This window comes from Equus quagga, chromosome 15 (assembly GCF_021613505.1).
Source record: "Equus quagga isolate Etosha38 chromosome 15, UCLA_HA_Equagga_1.0, whole genome shotgun sequence".
Lineage (NCBI taxonomy): Eukaryota > Metazoa > Chordata > Mammalia > Perissodactyla > Equidae > Equus > Equus quagga.
In genome coordinates this window covers 76,417,904-76,438,236 of record NC_060281.1, presented here as the reverse complement: position 1 = coordinate 76,438,236, position 20,333 = coordinate 76,417,904, and the positions used below count along the sequence as shown (strand labels likewise).

The 20,333-nt window shown below is 36.3% G+C and overlaps 1 protein-coding gene across 2 annotated transcripts in view; it reads left to right on the top strand.

Moving 5' to 3' along the window:
- MED13L (mediator complex subunit 13L) overlaps window positions 1–20,333 on the top strand; it is a 282,014-nt gene that overhangs the window by 134,353 nt on the left and 127,328 nt on the right. For both annotated transcript variants that reach the window (XM_046640123.1, XM_046640122.1), the window contains exon 3: window positions 8,701–8,785. In XM_046640123.1, coding sequence (XP_046496079.1) covers window positions 8,701–8,785 — 85 coding nt within the window. The remainder of the gene's footprint in view (window positions 1–8,700; window positions 8,786–20,333) is intronic.

Genomic DNA, 20,333 nt, shown 5'->3' with positions numbered 1-20,333 from the left:
AGTTTGGTTCTTAGAAGTCAGTAACAACCATTGTGCAAAATTTCTTTTTCACCGTGTAGCTATTAAAGTAACATTGTAGCCTGACTGTTTTCTGTAGCAATTGTCTTTTGAAGGTCTTGTTCAATTTATCTAGAAATTTAGTTTTATGGTCTCCTTCAATTTAAAGTTTAGTGGCTTTATATGGAGTCCTCTGAGCCATTGAAATGCTAACTTGGGTCATGTCTTAACTGCTACAGCACTGTGTAGAAACTGTCATTAAAATTCTGGTTATCCTGCAACTGGGAGAGAACTCATGCTGTTAGAGGTTCCTTAGTAAGACATTATACTGTTAACATTTTGAATCACGTCTCTGCTTCTATCTGGCGAATATTATCAGTGTTGGTAATCATTTAAAGTTGCAAATAGGTCAAAACGGAGCATTTTGATATGTCTCTTCTAATGCTAATTCTTATTTGATTGATGAATTGACACTGGGAAAGTTAAAATCCATTTTCAAAATAGATTTGGTAAGTGATACCAAATATTCTACACCCACGCAACAATTCAAAGAAATCAGAGTCTAAGTGGATTGAATTTGATATAAGTAATAAGTCCATTTAGTTATTAATGACTTCAAATATAGACTTTACAAGGCAATCGATGGCAGCATAACTGTGATCAATCAATAGTGTTGTATGTAATTGAATTTTTTATGGGTAAAATGTAACATTTCACAATTAATGTAGCATAATGCTACTTTGTTACTCAATTTTTTTGTAACTCGATTTTAAGAAAGCAGATAGAGAAATCAAAATTCTCCATCTTTAAAGTATTTCATTTGATGCCACTCATAAAATTAAATTGGTAAATGTTTTCTTATTATAATGTCTGCTTTGTGCAATTCTTAGGTAGTAGATTTAGTGATTTAAAACAGTTAAAAAAAACCCCCCCAAAACTAGTGTGCTTTATATATTGCAGATGGAGGTTGAAAACAAAGGCAGTGGGCAGATTATAAACCCTGGATTCAGAGCTGTGCTATCTTTAGCAGTTTGCCACTGAAATCTAACTGGGAAGTAATCTTCTTGTTTCATATGTCTTGCTTTAATCTATTTGTATTTCTGGAGTTTGGAGCAAAATTTGATTTTCAGTAATTTTAATGGCTGGATAAGGAATGCCATCCCTGAAAGTGCCCCTCCCCCCTCCAATATTTGCAATGGCCAATGTGGTTACTGAATTCAATGTTCTGGATAATAGGTTTCATTAGTTTTGATGCCTGAGGTAAAAAACCAGTAGGTGGGAGTAAGAAGTGTTTTTGATGTCTAGACGTTCATTTCAGCTGTTGCTGCAATATGATACATTAAAAGGAAATATGTATCATAGCTCAGAGGAAGTATGTATTCTTTGAAAGTAATTCTACTTTTAAACTGTGTAAGGCAGGGTGACCTGAATTCTAAAAGCACGAGCTTGAGTTTCTTCAAGGTTTCACAATCTTTATGCTCCTCCCTACCCTATTCCGTTCTCCCTCCTCTCATTTTTTCCCCCGTCAAGTAAAGTATGTCAGTTTCATTTGTCGAATCGGAAGGGATATCTGTCCAAGATCTCCGCTGGGAAACACAAAATCATTGAAGTGTATGGTGCTTTGATATTGTGCCATATTGACTTTTTTCCTGAACCTTTTATATGGTTTTTCTTTCAAAGAAGCTTATTAATTCTGCAAGGAGCTATGTTTTGCAAAGTTGAAAAAAGTTGTATTACAATTTGTGAGGATTTTGGAAAAATTATTTGGGTGCTAAGCAGTAATTACTGCTATTAAGACTTTCCTTTCTAAAGCACTGTCTTCCTCTAAAAAACCCATTTATATAATACTTTTGCAGTTTATTTGCTTATGAGGATTACTATATTAAAAAAGGTGAATAACAGCAATTTAAATGAATTCTGATTATAACTCTCACGATTTAACTGAGATAAATTTAGTGCCAAAATAGTTTTTCTTTGTAAATAGGCAGCTGTAGTGGTACTTAGTTTTATTTTTCAGTTTTAGTCTGGCTGTAGTAGACCACAGAACAGCAGGGGAATGTTTTAATTTAGGAATTATTTGTTTCGGTTGATTCTTGCCACTCACTTATTGTAGACACATTTTAGGTCTCTTGGTGCTTTCTTTTCTGAGACTGTTAACAAAGTTTGAGAAAAATTCTTCCATTACACTCAGTAGATTTATAAATATAGTCTGTAGAGATAGTCTTGCTACTTTATATTCTTAAGGAATTAATAATAAGCATTTAAATTAAAACTCGAAAGATCAAAAGAGTGAGGAAGGCTTTTTAAAACTTACTTTATTTTTTATAAAAATGGAGACAGTATACCCTGGGGAGATTGTCGGTTTCATAAAGATAGGGCACAGCACCTGCAGGCTTTCTTACAAGCTTCTTGGCAGGTCCTTTTCTTCTCAGTCCACTTTGGAAGGGAGGTAGAGAATTAAGTTGTAAATGCATCTCATGTCATTTACAGAAACTTAACCTAGACCATCTACTCTCTAGCTGCCCCAAAAAAGGATGCATTCTGAAGAATCTCAGTGTCAAGCAAATCAAGCGTTGGTTTTAATTTTACCTCGAAGGAAGGTGTTTCAGATAAATTAGTTGAAAAAGCTGTTATATGATTTTCTCTGACTCTACCATGGAGTTGTACAAATAGATTACAGAAGCAATTTCAGTTTTGTTTAACCTTTGAGAAAGTTACTTGCAGCTATTTAGAAAATATTAATTCAAGGTGCAAATTGTGGATCCAAAGGAAAATTTAACTTCAGTGTCGAAAGTTGCCTTTCTAGCCAGTACTAAGAATAAAAAAAGGGAGTGTGTTAACTTAGCATTAAGCCTGTGGAGTAGTGTGGTATATTGGAAAGAACATGGGCATTAGAGTCAGAAAACTTGGATTTCAGTCCCGTCTTTGCCACTAATCCTCTTAACTGGATATAAAGAGATTTTAGATTGAAGCTAATTCCAATGAAATTTGAAAGGTATGTGCACACATAATATCAGGTCAACTCAACACGTGTTTATGAATATCTGAAATGTCCTGGTCACTGCAGCTATGAAAATAAATTGCTTCCCTTTGAGGGGTTTAATTAATGGAATAATTTGTATATTTACCATTTATAAAAGGGGATATAAAATACATTTGATCCTGTTAGCTGCAGAGTATAGCTATGTTTGACTCTAGATTCTTGAACTTAGTAGTTATGTGACCTTGGGCAAGTTTAAGGTTTTTAAGCCTTAGTTTTCTCATTTATAAAATGGAGATTAGAATAAACTGTGTCAGTCAGAGTTCTTAGTTGCAAACTAAGAAAAGGAAAGGATTTTACTAAAAAAATATTGAGTATTCACAGAACTATGTAGCATTTTCAGGATAAAACTAGTAGCATCACCACCAAGCATTAGATGCTCCAGTTACTTTAGCGCCGGAAACTTATCTTGCAGCCTGTATTTCTAGCACTGACAGAAAGGACTCTCCTTCCACTTGCTTTTGTGTCACTAGATCTGGAGTCAAAGGTGTGGTGCAGGAGCATCTAGTGGAGTTTAGGATTTATATCCTTGTCCATATTGTTGGAGAGGGTGGAGAAGAGAGAATCAGTATTTTCATCTGTTAGGGGTGACCATCTGACTCCAACCAGAACTCATAAAATAGGCAGTTTCCAGTGATAGAAGAAATCAGATGCTGAGTGGCAAAGGTGAATGCCACATGTCCTTTACAGTATTTCATAGTCTTGTGGCGAAAAGTATCTTCCCTTCCCCCCCATTTTTATATAGTACGTGGTTCAAAGCTTGGCACATAGACTAAAGCTTCAGAAAACGAGAAAGATTGTTTTCTGGATAGAAAATCAACCTTCACTATTAGTTATTTTATTTTATTATTGTTACTTTTTATTATTTTTTTTTAAGATTTTATTTTTTTACTTTTTCTCCCCAAAGCCCCCGGTACATAGTTGTATATTTTTAGTTGTGGGTCCTTCTAGTTGTGGCATGTGGGACGCTGCCTCAGCGTGGTTTGATGAGCAGTGCCATGTCCGTGCCCAGGATTCGAACCAACGAAACACTGGGCCACCTGCAGCGGAGCGTGCGAACTTAACCACTCGGCCACGGGGCCAGCCCCTATTATTATTATTTTTAAATGAAAGGCTGTTTATGTTTGATAGCTGTTCTGCAAAGTATTCAAAGTAGTTTCTGTTTCACAGTGGTTTTCAAAGTTTATAATGGCTTTTTGAGAGCTTTCTTAATTTCTAGACTGGTTTTTGAGGTGTAACAGCCAAGAACTGTTGGCCAGTGAATGTTGGCCAAATATCTATTATTAGATTCCAAAAATGCCATTCTAGATTTAACTTATTTTGGAATTTTTCTTTTTAAAGATATGCTTTTTGGTGAGGAAGATTGGCTCTGAGCTAACATCTCTTGCCAATCCTCCTCTTTTTTTTTTTCCGCTTCCCCGAAGCCCCAGTACATAGTTGTATATCCTAGTTGTAGGTCATTCCAGTTCTTCTGTGTCGGACACCTGTCACAGCGTGGCTTGATGAGCAGTGTGTAAGTCCCACCCAGGATCCGAACCCCTGAACCTTGGGCTGCTGGAGTGGAGTGTGTGAACCTAATCACTACGCCACCAGGCTGGCCCTTGAAATTTTTGAGATTCATTGAAACACACATCACTCTTGTATTTCTGGAAATTCTGTACATGAAGTAGGTAAGAGATAAAGTATGGTTTGACTTATGTTCCTTTCTGTAAGTGTATTGGCTATGTATAGACAGTAAATTAAAAGTTGGCAAATTAATGCATTATCCTTAAATTCATAGCATAAATTGATAGTATTTATTAGAGTGGTTAATCTTTGATCACAGTCATTGACTTCTGGTAAATTGTTGACTACTCTTGAATCTTAATAAAATATGTAAGTCTTACAAAATTTAAGTGTTCCAGTGAAGTCCAAACACTGTACCATTTTTAAATATCTTTGCGGACTTATATTTTAAATTTTACTGGTTAACTTACAGGATAATACATAAATTTCTATTGCTTTTTAAGCTTTAGTGTATTTTCCTTAAACAAGAGCTTAATGTAGTCATGTTTTCTTCGTGTTATTACTTTCTTCCTTATTTTCTATTAAATTGGTGCCTAAACTTTATATTAATTTATATAATACTATATATTTTTATAATGTAAAGGAAGATATGAAAATTGCCATATAAAAAGCAATATTAATAAAGATATTTTTTCAAATTAATTTTCAGTATTTAAAATACGTTAAATGTTTAATATATTAAAATAAAATCTCTAAGATATTTTTGTTCTGTTATATTCGTATTATTTACAGTATTTAATATGAAGTACATAATATAACTAGTAGTATATTGTGCTGTTGGGAAGGACCACTTTGGTCTGTAGTCTCTTGTTGCTGAAACTTTTGTTTTTTTAATTTTATTTTACTTTAAAAATTTATGAAAGAAGGTTAACCAGACATCATATCCTTTGGATAAAAACAATTGTGTTTAAATGTATGTATGTTTAGAGTATTCTCATTTTCCACACTAAAACATAAAAAATCAATTTAAGCGTACTCATGATGGCTTAGGTCCAGGAGCCTTGTCCAATAGTAAAATGAGTTTACCAGTAAAATGAGTTTACCAGTAAAAGATTGAGAGTAAATTTTACGTTTTTTAGTGTTTAGTTCTGTGAGTTTTGGCAAATGTACACAGTTAGGTAACCACGGCCACAATCAAGATACAGAACAGTTCCATCAACCCCTAAATTTGCCACGGCCCTTTGTCATCAAGCCCTCCCACCACTCCCATCCCTGGAAAACGCTGAGCAGTTCACGTTATCTTAAGTTTGCCTTTGCAAGAACGCCATACAAGTAAATCGTAAGAGCCTGTGGCCTTTGAGTATGGCTTTTTTCACTTGGCATGATATTCATCCATGTTTTGAGTCTATCAGCAGTTCCTTTTATTTCTGAAGGCATCCCATTATATGGATTTTCTAGTATTTCTCCTTTCCCCAGCTGAGGGACATTTGGCTTATTTCTAGTTTTTGTCAATTATGATAAAAACAACCATAAACATTTGCTGTGGTTTTTCATGTGAATATAAGTTCTTAACTCTACTTAGCTATGTACCTAGGAAGAATATTGCTGGGCTGTTTAACTTAGGAAAAAGTTGCCAAAGTCAGCTTTCCAAAGTGACTGTTTTTGCATTGCCATCAGCAGTATATGACAGTTCCAGTTGCTCTGTATGCTCAATAGCACTTAATATTTTCAGTCTTTCTTTTAAGCCATTTTAATGGATGATATCTCATTGTGATTTTAGTTTGCATTTTTTTAATGAGTACTGATGTTTTTGAGCATTTTTTCCTGTTTTTATTTGCCATTCATATCTGCTCTTTGGTTAAGTGTCTTTTCAGATCTTTTGTCCATTTTCTAAATATTTCTTGTACTGTCAAGTTTTGGGATTTCTTTTTAAGAATATCACATTGTGAATACAAGTCCTTGTCAGATATGTGATTTATAAGTGCTTATTCCCTATCTGTGGCCTGTGTTTTCTGTAGCTTAACATAACTTTTCCAAGTTTTTTGAAGAACAGAGTTCTTTATTTTGATTAAGCTCTGTTTAACAATTTTTTTTTTATGGATCATGCTTTTGGTGTCATATCTAAGAAATTTTTACTGAACCTAAGCTTTTAAAAAATTTCTCCTATGTTTTCAAAGCTTTATAATTTTAGGCTTTGTGTTTGGTTCTATGATTCTTTTTCTTTTTTTTTTTTTCCCAAAGATTTTATTTTTTTCCTTTTTCTCCCCAAAGACCCCCGGTACATAGTTGTGCATTCATCGTTGTGGGTCCTTCTAGTTGTGGCATGTGGGACACTGCCTCACCGTGGTTTGATGAGCAGTGCCATGTCCGTGCCCAGGGTTCGAACCAACGAAACACTGGGCCACCTGCAGCAGAGCGCGTGAACTTAACCACTCGGCCACGGGGCCAGCCCCCACCAACACTCTTTATAGCAAAAGACTGTTATAGGAAAACACTGACACCAGTGACCGACTTGAAGAGTCATTCAGGAGAGTTGGACTTTGATGTCGATGAAATTTTAAGAATTTTTAACTGTTTTTTTTTGTTTTGGCTTATATTATCTGTTTTATGTATGTACAATAGTGATATTTGAAAATTATGTGTTAATAAATCTAACGGAGCTCTTTAATTAAAAATCCTCAGTGATAACAGAGCCATGTTATAGTTCAATTGGCAGCTTCTCCCCGCTCCTCCCTCACCAGTGATATATAAAATAACGATGCATCTTAAAATTGATGGTGTCTTAGAGTCAGTGAAACCTGTTAGGAAAGAAAAGCAAATTAATATGGGGTGTTCCCTTTATTGAAATGTTACCTCTGTTTCTCACTCAGGAAAAGCTCTACCCAAAAGAAATGTGTGAGAATGGAGATTCATGACATCTCCAGAGGATTGCAGAAAACTTTTGGATGTTTTATCTTGAACAGAGACAGTCTGTTGCTCGCAGGACTGTTTATTTATTTGCTGTACTTTATTTCCATGTCTCTAGTTATAAATACCATAAAATGTTTCTGACAGAGGTTGCTTTGGGAAAATTTGGTAAATCATGATTAGCCACATAGGCAGGAAAGTAAAGTTACCTGACATACCAAGAAAAAACATTTATCCAGTTTTATCATTTGAAAAAAGTCCTGTAGATAAAACCTGTGAATGTAAATAGACTTTTTCGAAGTCTGTCTAATTGGAGAATATGGATATGCAATTTGAGATGTCCGTTGGTTTGGTAAGAGCATTAAAAATGAATTGTGGATTTAATATGTGTTTTACTTCTCAGTCAAAATTTTCTCTGGTGAGTCCTTTTGTCAAGATAACAAGTAAAAGGAAGAGGAAATTTTCTTCTGCGAAGGTTTTCATCCTTCCAACTTTTTGATATCTTGAATTAAAGGAATATAATTTAAAAGGACATTAACTGTCTTCTCTAGAATGTTTTTATAGATATGAAAGAATGTTAGGAATATATGGGACATTATTAGTCTGTTGGGTTCTCTTGGTGTTAGTTACTTGTGGCTCAATGTTAACATATTTCAAAGGCAAATATGATATTTCCCCAAATGTCAAACATTAATGAAATTTATGAGTTGAGGAAATAAATTTGATGTTATATTAAGATGTAATTTCCTGACATTCTCCCTAAAATCATGTTGCTAAAATCCTATTCGGATACCGTCTTCGAAACATACTGTCTTCGAGAAATTTGTGTAACTCTCACATTTTTAGATATCTTTTCCTTTTGATTTTCCCTCTGAAAATACATGTAGTAACTTTCATGTTAATTTGTGACATTTTTGTTACCTTTAAATAGAACTTTAACAAAATTAGTCTTTGTGACACTATTAGGTAGAAAGATTAATTTGAGAATTTTGAATAATTTCAAATTTTGAAGAAGCACCTTGGAAAGACCATATCTATATTTCAAAGACGAATTAAAACACATTTATTTCATTCTGTACTTTAAGTATTTTATGACTTTGGGCAAGTATTTAACATAGTGTCTCTGTTTCAGTGTGAGATAATTTATATTAATTCATTAACTTTGCTTTAGAAAAATGTTTTAAAAGTTTCTTTTATTTTTATTTGGATGCCCCGCTTGCTGGTTCATTCTTTTGTTTTGTTTTTTTCAGTTGTGGAGGAAGGACTCTGGGAAAACGGCCTTTCCTATGAATGTAGGACGCTGCTCTTCAAAGCGATCCACAATCTGTTAGAAAGGTAAGAGAGGGCCAGCAGCCAGTGGTGCCGACACCTCAGGCGTAATGCTGGACAGTCAGAGTGTCCTAGAATGCTCAGAATGCCTTCACATACAGTTTTATAAAAATAGCATTGTACAGATCTCTTGCTTCTTTGTATATTGATATAATTTCAAACTGAGAGAAGTTTTAGGAATAACACAAAGAACTTCTAATTTCCTTCTAGTCAGATTCACCAGTAGTTTTACTTTTGCCCAATTTGCTTTATAATTTGTGTGATTGCCCACCCTCTCACCTCCCCCAATGTGTGTCTGTGTGTGTGTTTTTAAGGTTATTTCCTAAACCACTTGAGAGTTATTTGCACAATTGAGATTGTTCTTTTTACAACCCTAAGTATTTTGGTGTACACTTTCTAAGGACAAGGATATCCTCTCATAGAAGCACGTACAATTATGAAAATTAAGAAATTTAACAGTGATAAAATGCCATTGTCTAATCCTTAGTTCAAGTGATGTTATCAGTTGTCCCAATTCTGTCCTTTACAGTTTAACCTCCCTCCCCCAAGCTCTAGTCCATGATCATATATTATGTTTAATTTTCCTGTCTCTTTAAATCTGGAAGGCTTCCTTAGCCTTTCTTTTTCTTTCTTGACATTGACATTTTGCATGAGTTCAGGCCATAAATTTTATATAGTGTCCCTCAATTTGAGATAGCTTCTTCATGATGAGATTCAGTTTATGCTTTTTAGTAAGAATACTTCTAGAGAAGTGTTGTTATGTCCTTCTCAGTGTGTCATAGCAGGAGGCCCATGATTTCAGTGTTCCATTATTAATGATGTTAACATTGTTAATCCTTTGTTTAAGGTGGTATTCTGCTAGGTTTCTCCACTGTAAATTAATAAGTACTTGTTAACTATGATACTTGTTAATTCTCTTTGTAATTAATAAGTGATTTATGGCCAGATGCAATGAGATTGTGTAATAATTGTTTGTTTTCAAATTTTGACTCACTTGTTTTATCCTCTACTGGTGGTCCTTGTCTAGATCTTTATTACTTTGCGGCTGTAATGGTAATTTTCAAATGCCACCATTCCTTCTACTTTTATTCCTTAGCCTTCTATTTTAAGGAAGAGCTTTTCATTTTCTCTCATGTATGTATTTATCTATTTCTGTTAATCTTTCTATCTATATAAATTTGGAAAGATGGATTCCTATTTTACTTAATGGATTATAATTCATTACTATCATTTATTTAGATATGGCCGGGGGAAACCCCTTCATCCTGGCTCCTCTGGTTTTTTGAACTGTCCTCATCATTGTTGGAGCACCTCCTTGCTTTCTGGCAGAACAATATGTTCCCAGGCTCTGGCTAGTGTTTTAAGGAGAGAAATAGTTGAGAAAGGATGAGTTAATTAAGAACTTGTAAAGAAAAACTTGTTTCATTTCTCTTCCTGAGTCTGTATATAGTACTTTTAGGTGAGCAAAGCTGAAAGGGCATTCTAGTACCATGAAGTTTCTTATCCAAGCTAATATCTAGGGTAATAGCACTGCTTAGGATTCTTAAGCTACAGTTGATAAGTTGTCATCATTTAAGTCACTCCAAAAGACCTTTCCCACTAAATTTATCTGTTTTTCATTCTGAATTTTAGTTCCTACCTCTGTGCTTTGGAGTAGTCCTAGAGGCCATCTGTGACTAAGGGCAGTATACGTTTAGAAGCATTGACTTTTAAGAGTTGAGTACTCTTGAATATTCCAGATATTTGGTATTTCTCTCTCCCTCTGCAAAATAGAGCAAAAGGACACACACAGTCCTTTCAGGAAAATTTACTGTTTCCATAATGCTGTGCTAGAATAAACTTTTATATCTGTATGGTAATTAATGCATCTTTAAACACAGTCCTTTTTACATAAACTTTTTTTTTTTTTTTTTTTTTAAAGATTTTATTTTTTCCTTTTTCTCCCCAAAGCCCCCCGGTACATAGTTGTGTATTCTTCGTTGTGGGTTCTTCTAGTTGTGGCATGTGAGACGCTGCCTCAGCGTGGTCTGATGAGCAGTGCCATGTCCGCGCCCAGGATTCGAACCAACGAAACACTGGGCCGCCTGCAGCGGAGTGCGCGAACTTAACCACTCGGCCACGGGGCCAGCCCCTTTACATAAACTTTTTTAATGTATATGGAACAAAGTATATATTTTTAAAAATTGTAGCTCACCATGTTGTTTCTATCAAAATTTATTTTTTTCAGAAAAACACTAATGTGTGGTCGAATTGTATTCTTTTCAGTCTTTTGTGTTTTAAATGGTAACATATTTCTTTTCTTTCTTGGGAGAAAATTAGAGCAGAAAAATTGGGAGAGAAGAGAAATGCAGATAATTCATTTATTCTGTGCTCATAAATTCAGAATTTGTGGTAAAAACTAAAGTCCAGGTCAAGTTGAATTATTATTTTATAAGAAAGTTAATTGTGATGTATGCAGTATGTCATGAGATAAAGGTTGGGATAGTTCTAAACTTCGGGTTAGACCTTGGTTTGATTTCAGGGTCTGTTACTTGATCAGGTACCCTAACCTCACTAAGCCTTAGTTAATGCCCTTTAAATTATCTATAGGATGCTGTGCACCTTGAGTTTTTGTTAGGTGGTGTGTATGATGTGTGCTGCATAATACTTGACGTCGTTAATGTTCAATAGTCATTAATTCATTTTCCCCATAAATTTATTATTTTGCATACTTTGATTTGAATCTGCTATATGAGTTTATTTTGAAACAAATAAAACAGTGTTTCTTTTAGAAAATAGTAATCAAGCTGTTTAGCTCCCTTCCTACAATTGGAATGGACAAGGTGAGATTCTTTTGAAAAATTGTAATAATACTTTTGTCCTTTAAAATAATGTTCAAACTTTAAGTAACTGTGTTCTGTGAATGAAAATTACCCTACTCATGAGGCAGGGAAACATTTTAAATGGTTTCTTTTAGCTGTCTTTATTCATTGTCAACAGAAACTGATTTGGCTAATACATGCTTGCCCTCTTCTTCTTCCCATAGTTTAGACCACTTGCTGTAACTTATTTTCTGTTTAAAACCTAAGTTTATTGAAATACAGTTTACTGTCTTATTCCTGGCAATTTCCTGTTATGCCTTTCCATTTCCACTCAGATAGGATCAACTTGGTGTCCCAGTGTGGATGTTTTGAGACTCTAGCTTGAAAGCCAGAATTGAGGTTATTGAAACAGGTCCTCAAGCAGTGTATCACTTGAAGGGTGTTTGTGCTTCCTAAACCAGTTTTTTCTTAGGTTGCTTATTAACAAAGCTTGTGCAAGTGATTCATTATTTCTGCTTTTTATTTTTTTAAGCATATGGGTTTGTTTAATTAAAAGAGAATTCCACTAATTCCCTTGAGAAGCTCTCACTTACAGCTACGCAGGAGTCATATAAATTGATCCTCTTTCTAAAAGATGGCAGTTGCTATTGTATATAGATGGAGTCACTGCAGTGATTTATTAAAAAAACATTTCTCTACAGAAATTAAAGTAACGTTATAAACTTCACACAGAATAAGATGATTTCATTTCTTGTTGCTGTTGATTGGTGCTGAGGTAATACTGAATTGATGCTGTGTAGAATATTTTAAATTCTAAGGTAACGTGACTTCAAATCATTTACTCATTTCCTCTATAACTCTCCAATTTTTACATACACTATATTGTATACGTCTAGCCAATGTCACCTGTCCATTAAGGAAAAAACCTCAATACTTCTCGCTCAAGAGTATTTTCCGTTTAGGTGTCAGACAGAAGCTAACATATCTGGCTTTAATTTTACATATCTTTACAAGGGCACACATTTCTAGAAGCCCATTTCTTCACTGCCTTCAGAGACAGGAGATATTTTGGGTCTTGGCTGTGCTGATCAAATAACTATTTGACTTGAGCAAGTGACTTGAGCTTGCTGAGCCCCTGTTCTTTACTTATAAAATGGTGAAGGATTGTTTTGCTCAGCACAATACCTTTCTCATTGTAAGAGCTCAATAAATGGTTAACTGCTGTTAATATTAGCTAATAGGAGTATTTGATATTACTATTTTTAGAGTTGAACACAACATTGAAAGTCAGTCTAGGGGCCGGCCCAGTAGCACAGTGGTTAAGTTCATGTGCTCTCCTTTGGTGGCCCGGGGCACAGACCTGCACACTGCTCGTCAAGCCATGCTATGGAGGCGTCCCACGTACAAAATAGAGGGAGATTGGCATACATCTTAGCTCAGGGACAATTTTCCTCAAGCATAAAGATGAAGATTGGCAACAGATGTTAGCTTAGGGCCAGCCTTTCTCACCAAAAAAAACAAAAACAAAAAATCAGTCTATTTACCCAGCTAATTCCGAAATCCCCTTCTACAATATCCTTTTTATGTGGTCATCCATCCTTTCCTTGAATACTTCTGGTTATGTGAGCACACCTTCCAAAAGGAGTTCTTTTCATCTTCAGAGTGTACTCATTGTTAGAAAGAAAGTCTTCCTTATGCTGAGCAGAAATCTGTCCCCTTGTAACTTTCATTTCTTTTTCTTAATTCAATTCTATGGGGGTCATGTGTAATTCATCTAATCATACTTCCATGTGGTAGACTGTTTAATGTCTTGGTTCCCTGAGTTAATTTTTTCCCTTGTTTGTGGTTCTTATCATATAATACTGAACCCCAGGCCCACCCCCACCCCTATCCCTACCCCTACACCCACCCCTACCCCTGCCCCCACACCCACCATTACCACTGCCACCCTTCCTCCAGTCTTCCAGATATCCTTCTAGTCAGTCCCATTGTCTTCATTTTGATTGCTGCTGGCCCACTTTAAAACTTCATGAGTGTTTCATGGAGTATTGCAGTGGCCTCTTTCATCAATCAGGTTAGGCTCAATTATGCTGCACTATCAAAAGACCTGAAAGATCTTGCTATCTTAAAACAATTGACGTTGATCTCTTGCTGCTGTTGCTTGTGCAGTGTGATTTACTGCAGCACTGCCCTATAGCTTCTTCTCCCCAGGTGGCAGTCGTGTCAGTGGGGTAGCTCCTTCAAAGACTTGCTGGGTTCCTGGTAGAGAGTAAAGAGCAATGGCAAAATATGAAATAGCCCCTTGAAGCTTCTGTTCAGAAGTGGTGTATGGCATTCCTGCTTACATTTCGTTGGCCAGACATTTACCACCAAACTTACAGTCAGATGGATGAGAAAGTAGTATCCATCAGCGGGAGGTACCAAAGTTACATGGCCAAGCTTGATGTCAGCAGGACAGGGAGGTAGAGCGCATACTTGGGGAAAGGATACAATCTACCATACCTCTTAATGAGTCTTAATGGTCTTCTCACTGTTAAGAGTCTGTCCTCCAGACAGGTGCTGGCAATATTACCCAAACACAGATATGCCTCTAAACACAGTTATGGATGGATTTAGACATGTCTTTAAAAACTTTGAGGCATGTTGGCTTCTTTTGGTATTTTCTTCATTTGTAATTTTTTAGTCAGAATTTCAGTATCTGAAGGTTTAGGTCTTCCAAGTTTTATAGTTTTAGATCATGTAGTCGTGCTTATTTTTCCTCTCTTCTGAGAAAGTAAGTGTGCTTCCTGTTTTCTTAATGATTGATTATCCTTTTTTGGCACAATGCCCAGGATGATAAAATACCATTAATTTGGTTTTACTTATGTAGAATCTCTGCTAATTTGAATTGATTCTTCTCCCTCCCTCCCCCCGCCCCCCGATTTCTCTCTCTCTTTCTCTTTCTAATAATGTACTAGTTCAGATTGTTCTTCATCAGCCTTTGCAATTGAGTGGGATTTTGTTGTGTATTTTAATGAGCTTCTCAAAGGCTGCGCTCTGTATTTAAGTTTAGGTTGTCTCACTCTCCTCATTAATGGAGATGCACTTTGTCTGTGAATAGACTATGGAAAACAAAGGCCTGCAGTCTTTTCTCAGGAGTTTCTTCGTTTGGCATTTTTATTATTGCAGGTTTAGTGGCTATTACTCTTATGTTATTATAATTGGTATGGTTTTTATAATATACCATATCCTTCTCACCTATTTCTATCTAAATGAAGTAAGACGTTGAGTTGAAAAGCTTTTAAAAATGAAGCCAGGAAATGTCTGCAGTTCATATCACCCAGAGTTTTTATGATGGCCTCAGTGATTTGCACCACATACGGGACTTATGAAAATCTTGCTTTTGTACCTCTGTAGAAATACTTAAAATGTCTGGCATAATGCTGTCAAATTGGCATTATGTGTGCTAGTATACTTTAATTTTCTTAAGTTTTTAGAATAAAACACATAAGCTGATTTTTTTAATTAAGATTATGATAGTTTACAACCTTGTGAAATTTCAGTTGTACATTATTATTAGTCATGTTGTGGGTACACCACTTCACCCTTTGTGCCCTCCCCCCACCCCCCCCTTTCCCCTGGTAACCACCGATCAGTTCTCCTTGTCTATATGTTAACTTCCACCTATGAGTGGAGTCATACAGAGTTCGTCTTTCTCTGTCTGGCTTATTTCACTCAACATAATACCCTCAAGGTCCATCCATGTTGATGCGAATGGGACGATGTTGTCTTTTTCTATGGCTGAGTAGTATTCCATTGTGTATATATACCATATCTTCTTTATCCAATCATCAGTTGCTGGGCACTTAGGTTGGTTCCACATCTTGGCTATTGTAAATAATGCTGCGATGAACATAGGGGTGCATGGGACTCTTGAATTGCTGATTTCAGGTTCTTTGGATAGATACCCAGTAGTGGGATGGCTGGGCCATAAGGTATTTCTATTTTTAACTTTTTGAGAAATCTCCATACTGTTTTCCATAGTGGCTGCACCAGTTTGCATTCCCACCAACAGTGTATGAGGGTCCCTTTTTCTCCACAACCTCTCCAACATTTGTCACTCTTGGTTTTGGATATTTTTGCCAATCTAGTGGGTGTAAGGTGATATCTTAGTGTAGTTTTGATTTGCATTTCCCTGATAATTAGTGATGATGAGCATCTTTTCATGTGTCTATTGGCCATCCTTCTATCTTCTTTGGAGAAATGTCTGTTCATGTCTCCTGCCCATTTTTTGATCGGGTTTTTGATTCTTTGTTGTTGAGCTGTGTGAGTTCTTTATATATTATGGAGATTAACCCTTTGTCGGATAAGTAGCTTGTAAATATTTTTTCCCAATTAGTGGGCTGTTTTTTTTTGTTTCAATTCTGTTTTCCTTTGCCTTGAAGTAGCTCTTTAGTCTGATGAAATCCCATTTGTTTATTCTTTCTATTGTTTCCCTCATCTGAGGAGTTATGGTGTCCGAAAAGATTCTTTTGAAACTGATGTCAGACTGTACTGCTTATATTCTCTTTTAGAAGACTTATTGTTTCAGGCCTAATCTTTAGGTCTTTGATCCATTTTGAGTTTATTTTTGTGAATGGTGAAAAAGAATGGTCAATTTTCATTCTTTTACATGTGGCTGTCCAGTTTTCCCAGCACCATTTGTTGAAGAGACTTTCTTTTCTCCATTGTAGGCCCTCAGCTCCGTTGTTGAAGATTAGCTGTCCATAGATGTGTGGTTTTATTTCTGAGCTTTCAATTCTGTTCCATTGATCTGTGCACCTGTTTTTGTACCAGTACCATGCTGTTTTGATTACTGTAGCTTTGTAGTATGTTTTGAAATCAGGGATTGTGATGCCTCCAGCTTTGTTCTTCTTACTCAGGATTGCTTTAGCAATTCGGGGTCTTTTGTTGCCCCACATAAGCTGATTTTGATGAAAAGATTTTTTTCCTCTAAAATACAAATCATTGATTTGTGCACAATAGATTACATGGGTCTTTTGAAGCTGTTTTGCTCTGTCCTGTCCTTGCTCTCTTAGGGAGACTTTAATCTGTGGATATTTTACATGTGTGAAACATAATGACTCTTCAGAGTAGTCCACTGGTGCTGCTTTCCTCATGGATTGTCAGCATATTCACCCCACGTTAGTTCATAACACAGCTGTACAGTTGCCTTTGGCCCAAGGCTTCTTGGTTTGCCAAAGAGTTGGTGTTTAGAGTGAAGATACTTATTTGGAAAAGTACAGTAAAAATAACATGAAGAAAATTAGAATTATAATTAGGATAACCACACAGCCATGTGTCTCTTAACGAGGGGGATACGTTCTGAGAAATGCTTCATTATGTGATTGTCATTGTGCAGGCATCATAGAGTGCACTTACACAAACCTAGATGGTATAGTGTACTACACACCGAGGCTCTGTGGTACTAATCTTAGGGGAGCACTGTTGGAATGGAGTCCGCTGTTGACTGAACTGTCATTATGCAGTGTATGAGTGTAACATATTTATAAATTACTAGCTTTCAATGTCCTGTATTGCGATCCAATAGAGGTGATCCTCAGAGGGCAAATGAGCCCTGTTCTTGAATGTGGTGGCCCAAAGATTTCAAAATAATAAATATATTCAGTAGAGCATGGTGGTAGGTATAGCCCTAGTTGAAGAAATGATGATAGAACATTGCAACATTGAGAGTCCTTGGGTATAATGTGATAACAGGAGCAGGAAATGAGTAATCAGTAAATCCCTATTTTATTGAATTGTGACAGTGTGCAGTTCTCTAAAGGAAGGAAGAAAATGAATCTTTAGACCAAGGGGCATATACTTTAAAGGAAGAGACGCTACAAACGTTATAGACACAAGTGAATGAAAGTAGATAACTAACTATAAATGTCTAGAGAGAAACATATTCACCCTAAAATTAAAATTAATCAGTTTATATTTCTATATGTATTTAGTGTTTTTAGGACAGGGAAAGGATCAAGACTTTAAATTTTTAAAAAATTAAACTTTTTGGTTTTGTGTTTGGAGAATGGGATTAGACACTAAAAGTGTGGAACTAGAGGAGAGCTATGGTTGTTTGGAATTGCATTAGAATTGATGTTTCAGGTGAGGCTTAGTGTACCAAAAAGCTAACCTTACCGAGATTTTGGAAAGGATGGAAATAATAGAGTTTGCTTGGCCAGAGGACATAGCATCACCTCAGGCACAGTAGGAGCCCAAAGTCATGAAGATAGAAGGGAGCAGGTGAAAGAGACTTTTTAGCCCCTACATCATAGAGGTTTCTTTTATTTGGTTGGGAATTGGGAGCACTGCAGTTTCTAGGAGGGAGACCTCTTTGCGTATGTGTTTGATATAGATTGGAGTGGTAAGGTAAAGGCTTTGATGCTGGCGAGGCTACTCCGGTATGAACTTGTATACAGTTTAGTCTATCTGAGCAGCTCCTTAACTAGGTGGTAACATTAAGGTACAGTTTGGTTAAGGGTGTGGTAGAGGAACACCATCCTTGGACTTTTTAGTCTGTGAAAACTGTCATACCTACCTAATTGGAGTGACACCGAAGGAGCGAGAGCCACTTGTGGCTCCCTTCTAAACTTCTCAACTATCCCATCTGGGAAGTGGCTTGCTGAGTTAGGCTGTGGCTACTGCTGTTGCTCTTGTAATCATACATGAGGTCTGCCCGTGGCTTTCGGATTAGAGATTGGGGCTTGCCGACTTCCCAGTCAAGTTTCTCTTGTAGTTAATTATTTAGAGCCATATGGCATGACACAGAAACATTATGTGTGCACATGCACACAAAACCTGATTTCATTTTCATTTTTCAGCAGCTGTTTCTTTTCTTCTTGAGACAGTGATTTCTGGGAGATGGTAGGGGGCTGGGAATTATTTCTAAAGAGAAATTCTTTCCTAGAACTGTTGCTTAAGGAACGTTTTATAAATCTGGAATCACTTAGTGATCTTGCAAAATAATATTGTACTACTTTACAGAATTATATTATACCTTAATAGTAAGGTGATTTTGAAAATCTCAATGATAGTGACTGGGGTTACTGAGTAGACAACCGGGTTAACTGGTAATGTATTCTTAGCACTATTGATGATGTTGATTTGAAGTAATTTTCAGCGCATGGAGTATGTCTGCTAGGTTTATTTTTCAAGTTAAATATAAATTTTGTCCCTCAAAAATAATAAAATAAAGCCTAATAGAGTATAAAAAGGGAAAATTATGTTTCTGATATTCTTTAATTTTTATATCTTAGAATTATCTCTCTTAAAAAGATTTCCTTATTTCTGTTCTTCACATATAATAAAAGCATCTGGGCAGAAGTGCTGGTCTTCCAGAACAGTTTTAGTATTTATGTGATTCCCTACATGTTGAGTATGTGCTGTGATTTTAGTCTGGAGTGAGAGGTGATGGGCTATAAAAAAGTGAAACCTGCAGATCTTTTTCCTCCAACATTGTGTGTCTCACTAGCAAGCACACATACACACAAGAAAATTAACAGTATGACACTGTCCATGATTAGTGGTTACAAACAAGAAGAATAACAGTATTATAGTTGAATAAGAAAATACTCCTTGGTGTATAGCATTCATTTCTCAGATATTTATTGAGCACCTACAATATGGAGCAGAATATAAAGCATAGAACATAACAGACATTTATATTTGTTCGATATTGTCAGTGAATAAGATAGATACAGTGCCTGCGCCTAAATTGTGCATAGTTTCTTAGGAGAAAGAAGCCACAGAAATGAATCATTACAACTCAGTGGTGAAAGTGCTGATATGTAAATGTTAGCGTACTGGGCAGGCTGATCTGGGATAGGAAAGATGAACAGAATTAAGTCAGAGGAGGAAGGGATAGAGTGGGACAAGAAAGGAATTCCAGGCCAAAGCAGGGTTAATAGTGATTAATGGTAGTGTTTAGTACAGAAGTTCTTAATCTAGGATCTGCTTCAGAGAGTTCACCAATCCTGTGGAATTGTATGCAATGTTTTACTCTTCCACGCATTTTTCAGGAGAAAGAGTCTGTAATAACTTCCATTAGATTATTTTTACCATAGAATCATGACCCCAGAGTGATTGAGAACCAAGGGCTTGGAACCTCAGTATAGTGTGCTGTGGAGCCAGCATAGTCCCAGGTGTCGGTCAGGTGGGAGAACTGCCTTCCTTAGCAAAACATACCCCCTCTTCTCGCATTTCCTCCAGGGCAAAGTACAAAACGGCAGGTGGAAATACTTTCTGTGCTACCTGGTTGTGTGTGTGGGGGGGTGTGGGTGTGTATGTGTAAGTGAGTGAAGTTTGGTTTTTGGACCAGCCAAAGTTGAGACATAGGTGATTGAAGAGTATAGAAATTGATATTGATAATTGCTGACTTCTTTTTACCTGTTTCTTGGGTAAAAAGAAACTTCCCCCTCATACTTACTCATCTTGACATCTAACTGAGCAGTGAATTCTCTATTGGGTTGAGGGGCAGGGCAGAGAAAGGGAGTACAGTACTCAGCACCTTGACTAATTTGGTCCGAACCTTCTCTAAGGTACTTGATGACTTTGCTGACTTTCTGCCACATCACTGCTGACATGACTGTGACTGCTCGCTTATGCAGAGATAAGGCAATTGCAAATCCACTACTTAGAAAACTGAGTAAAACATTACCTCATCCAGTGCAATTCTGTGTTCTTATGTTTTCCTTTCAATGAGTAGGAAATCACTGAGCACATGGAAACTAATT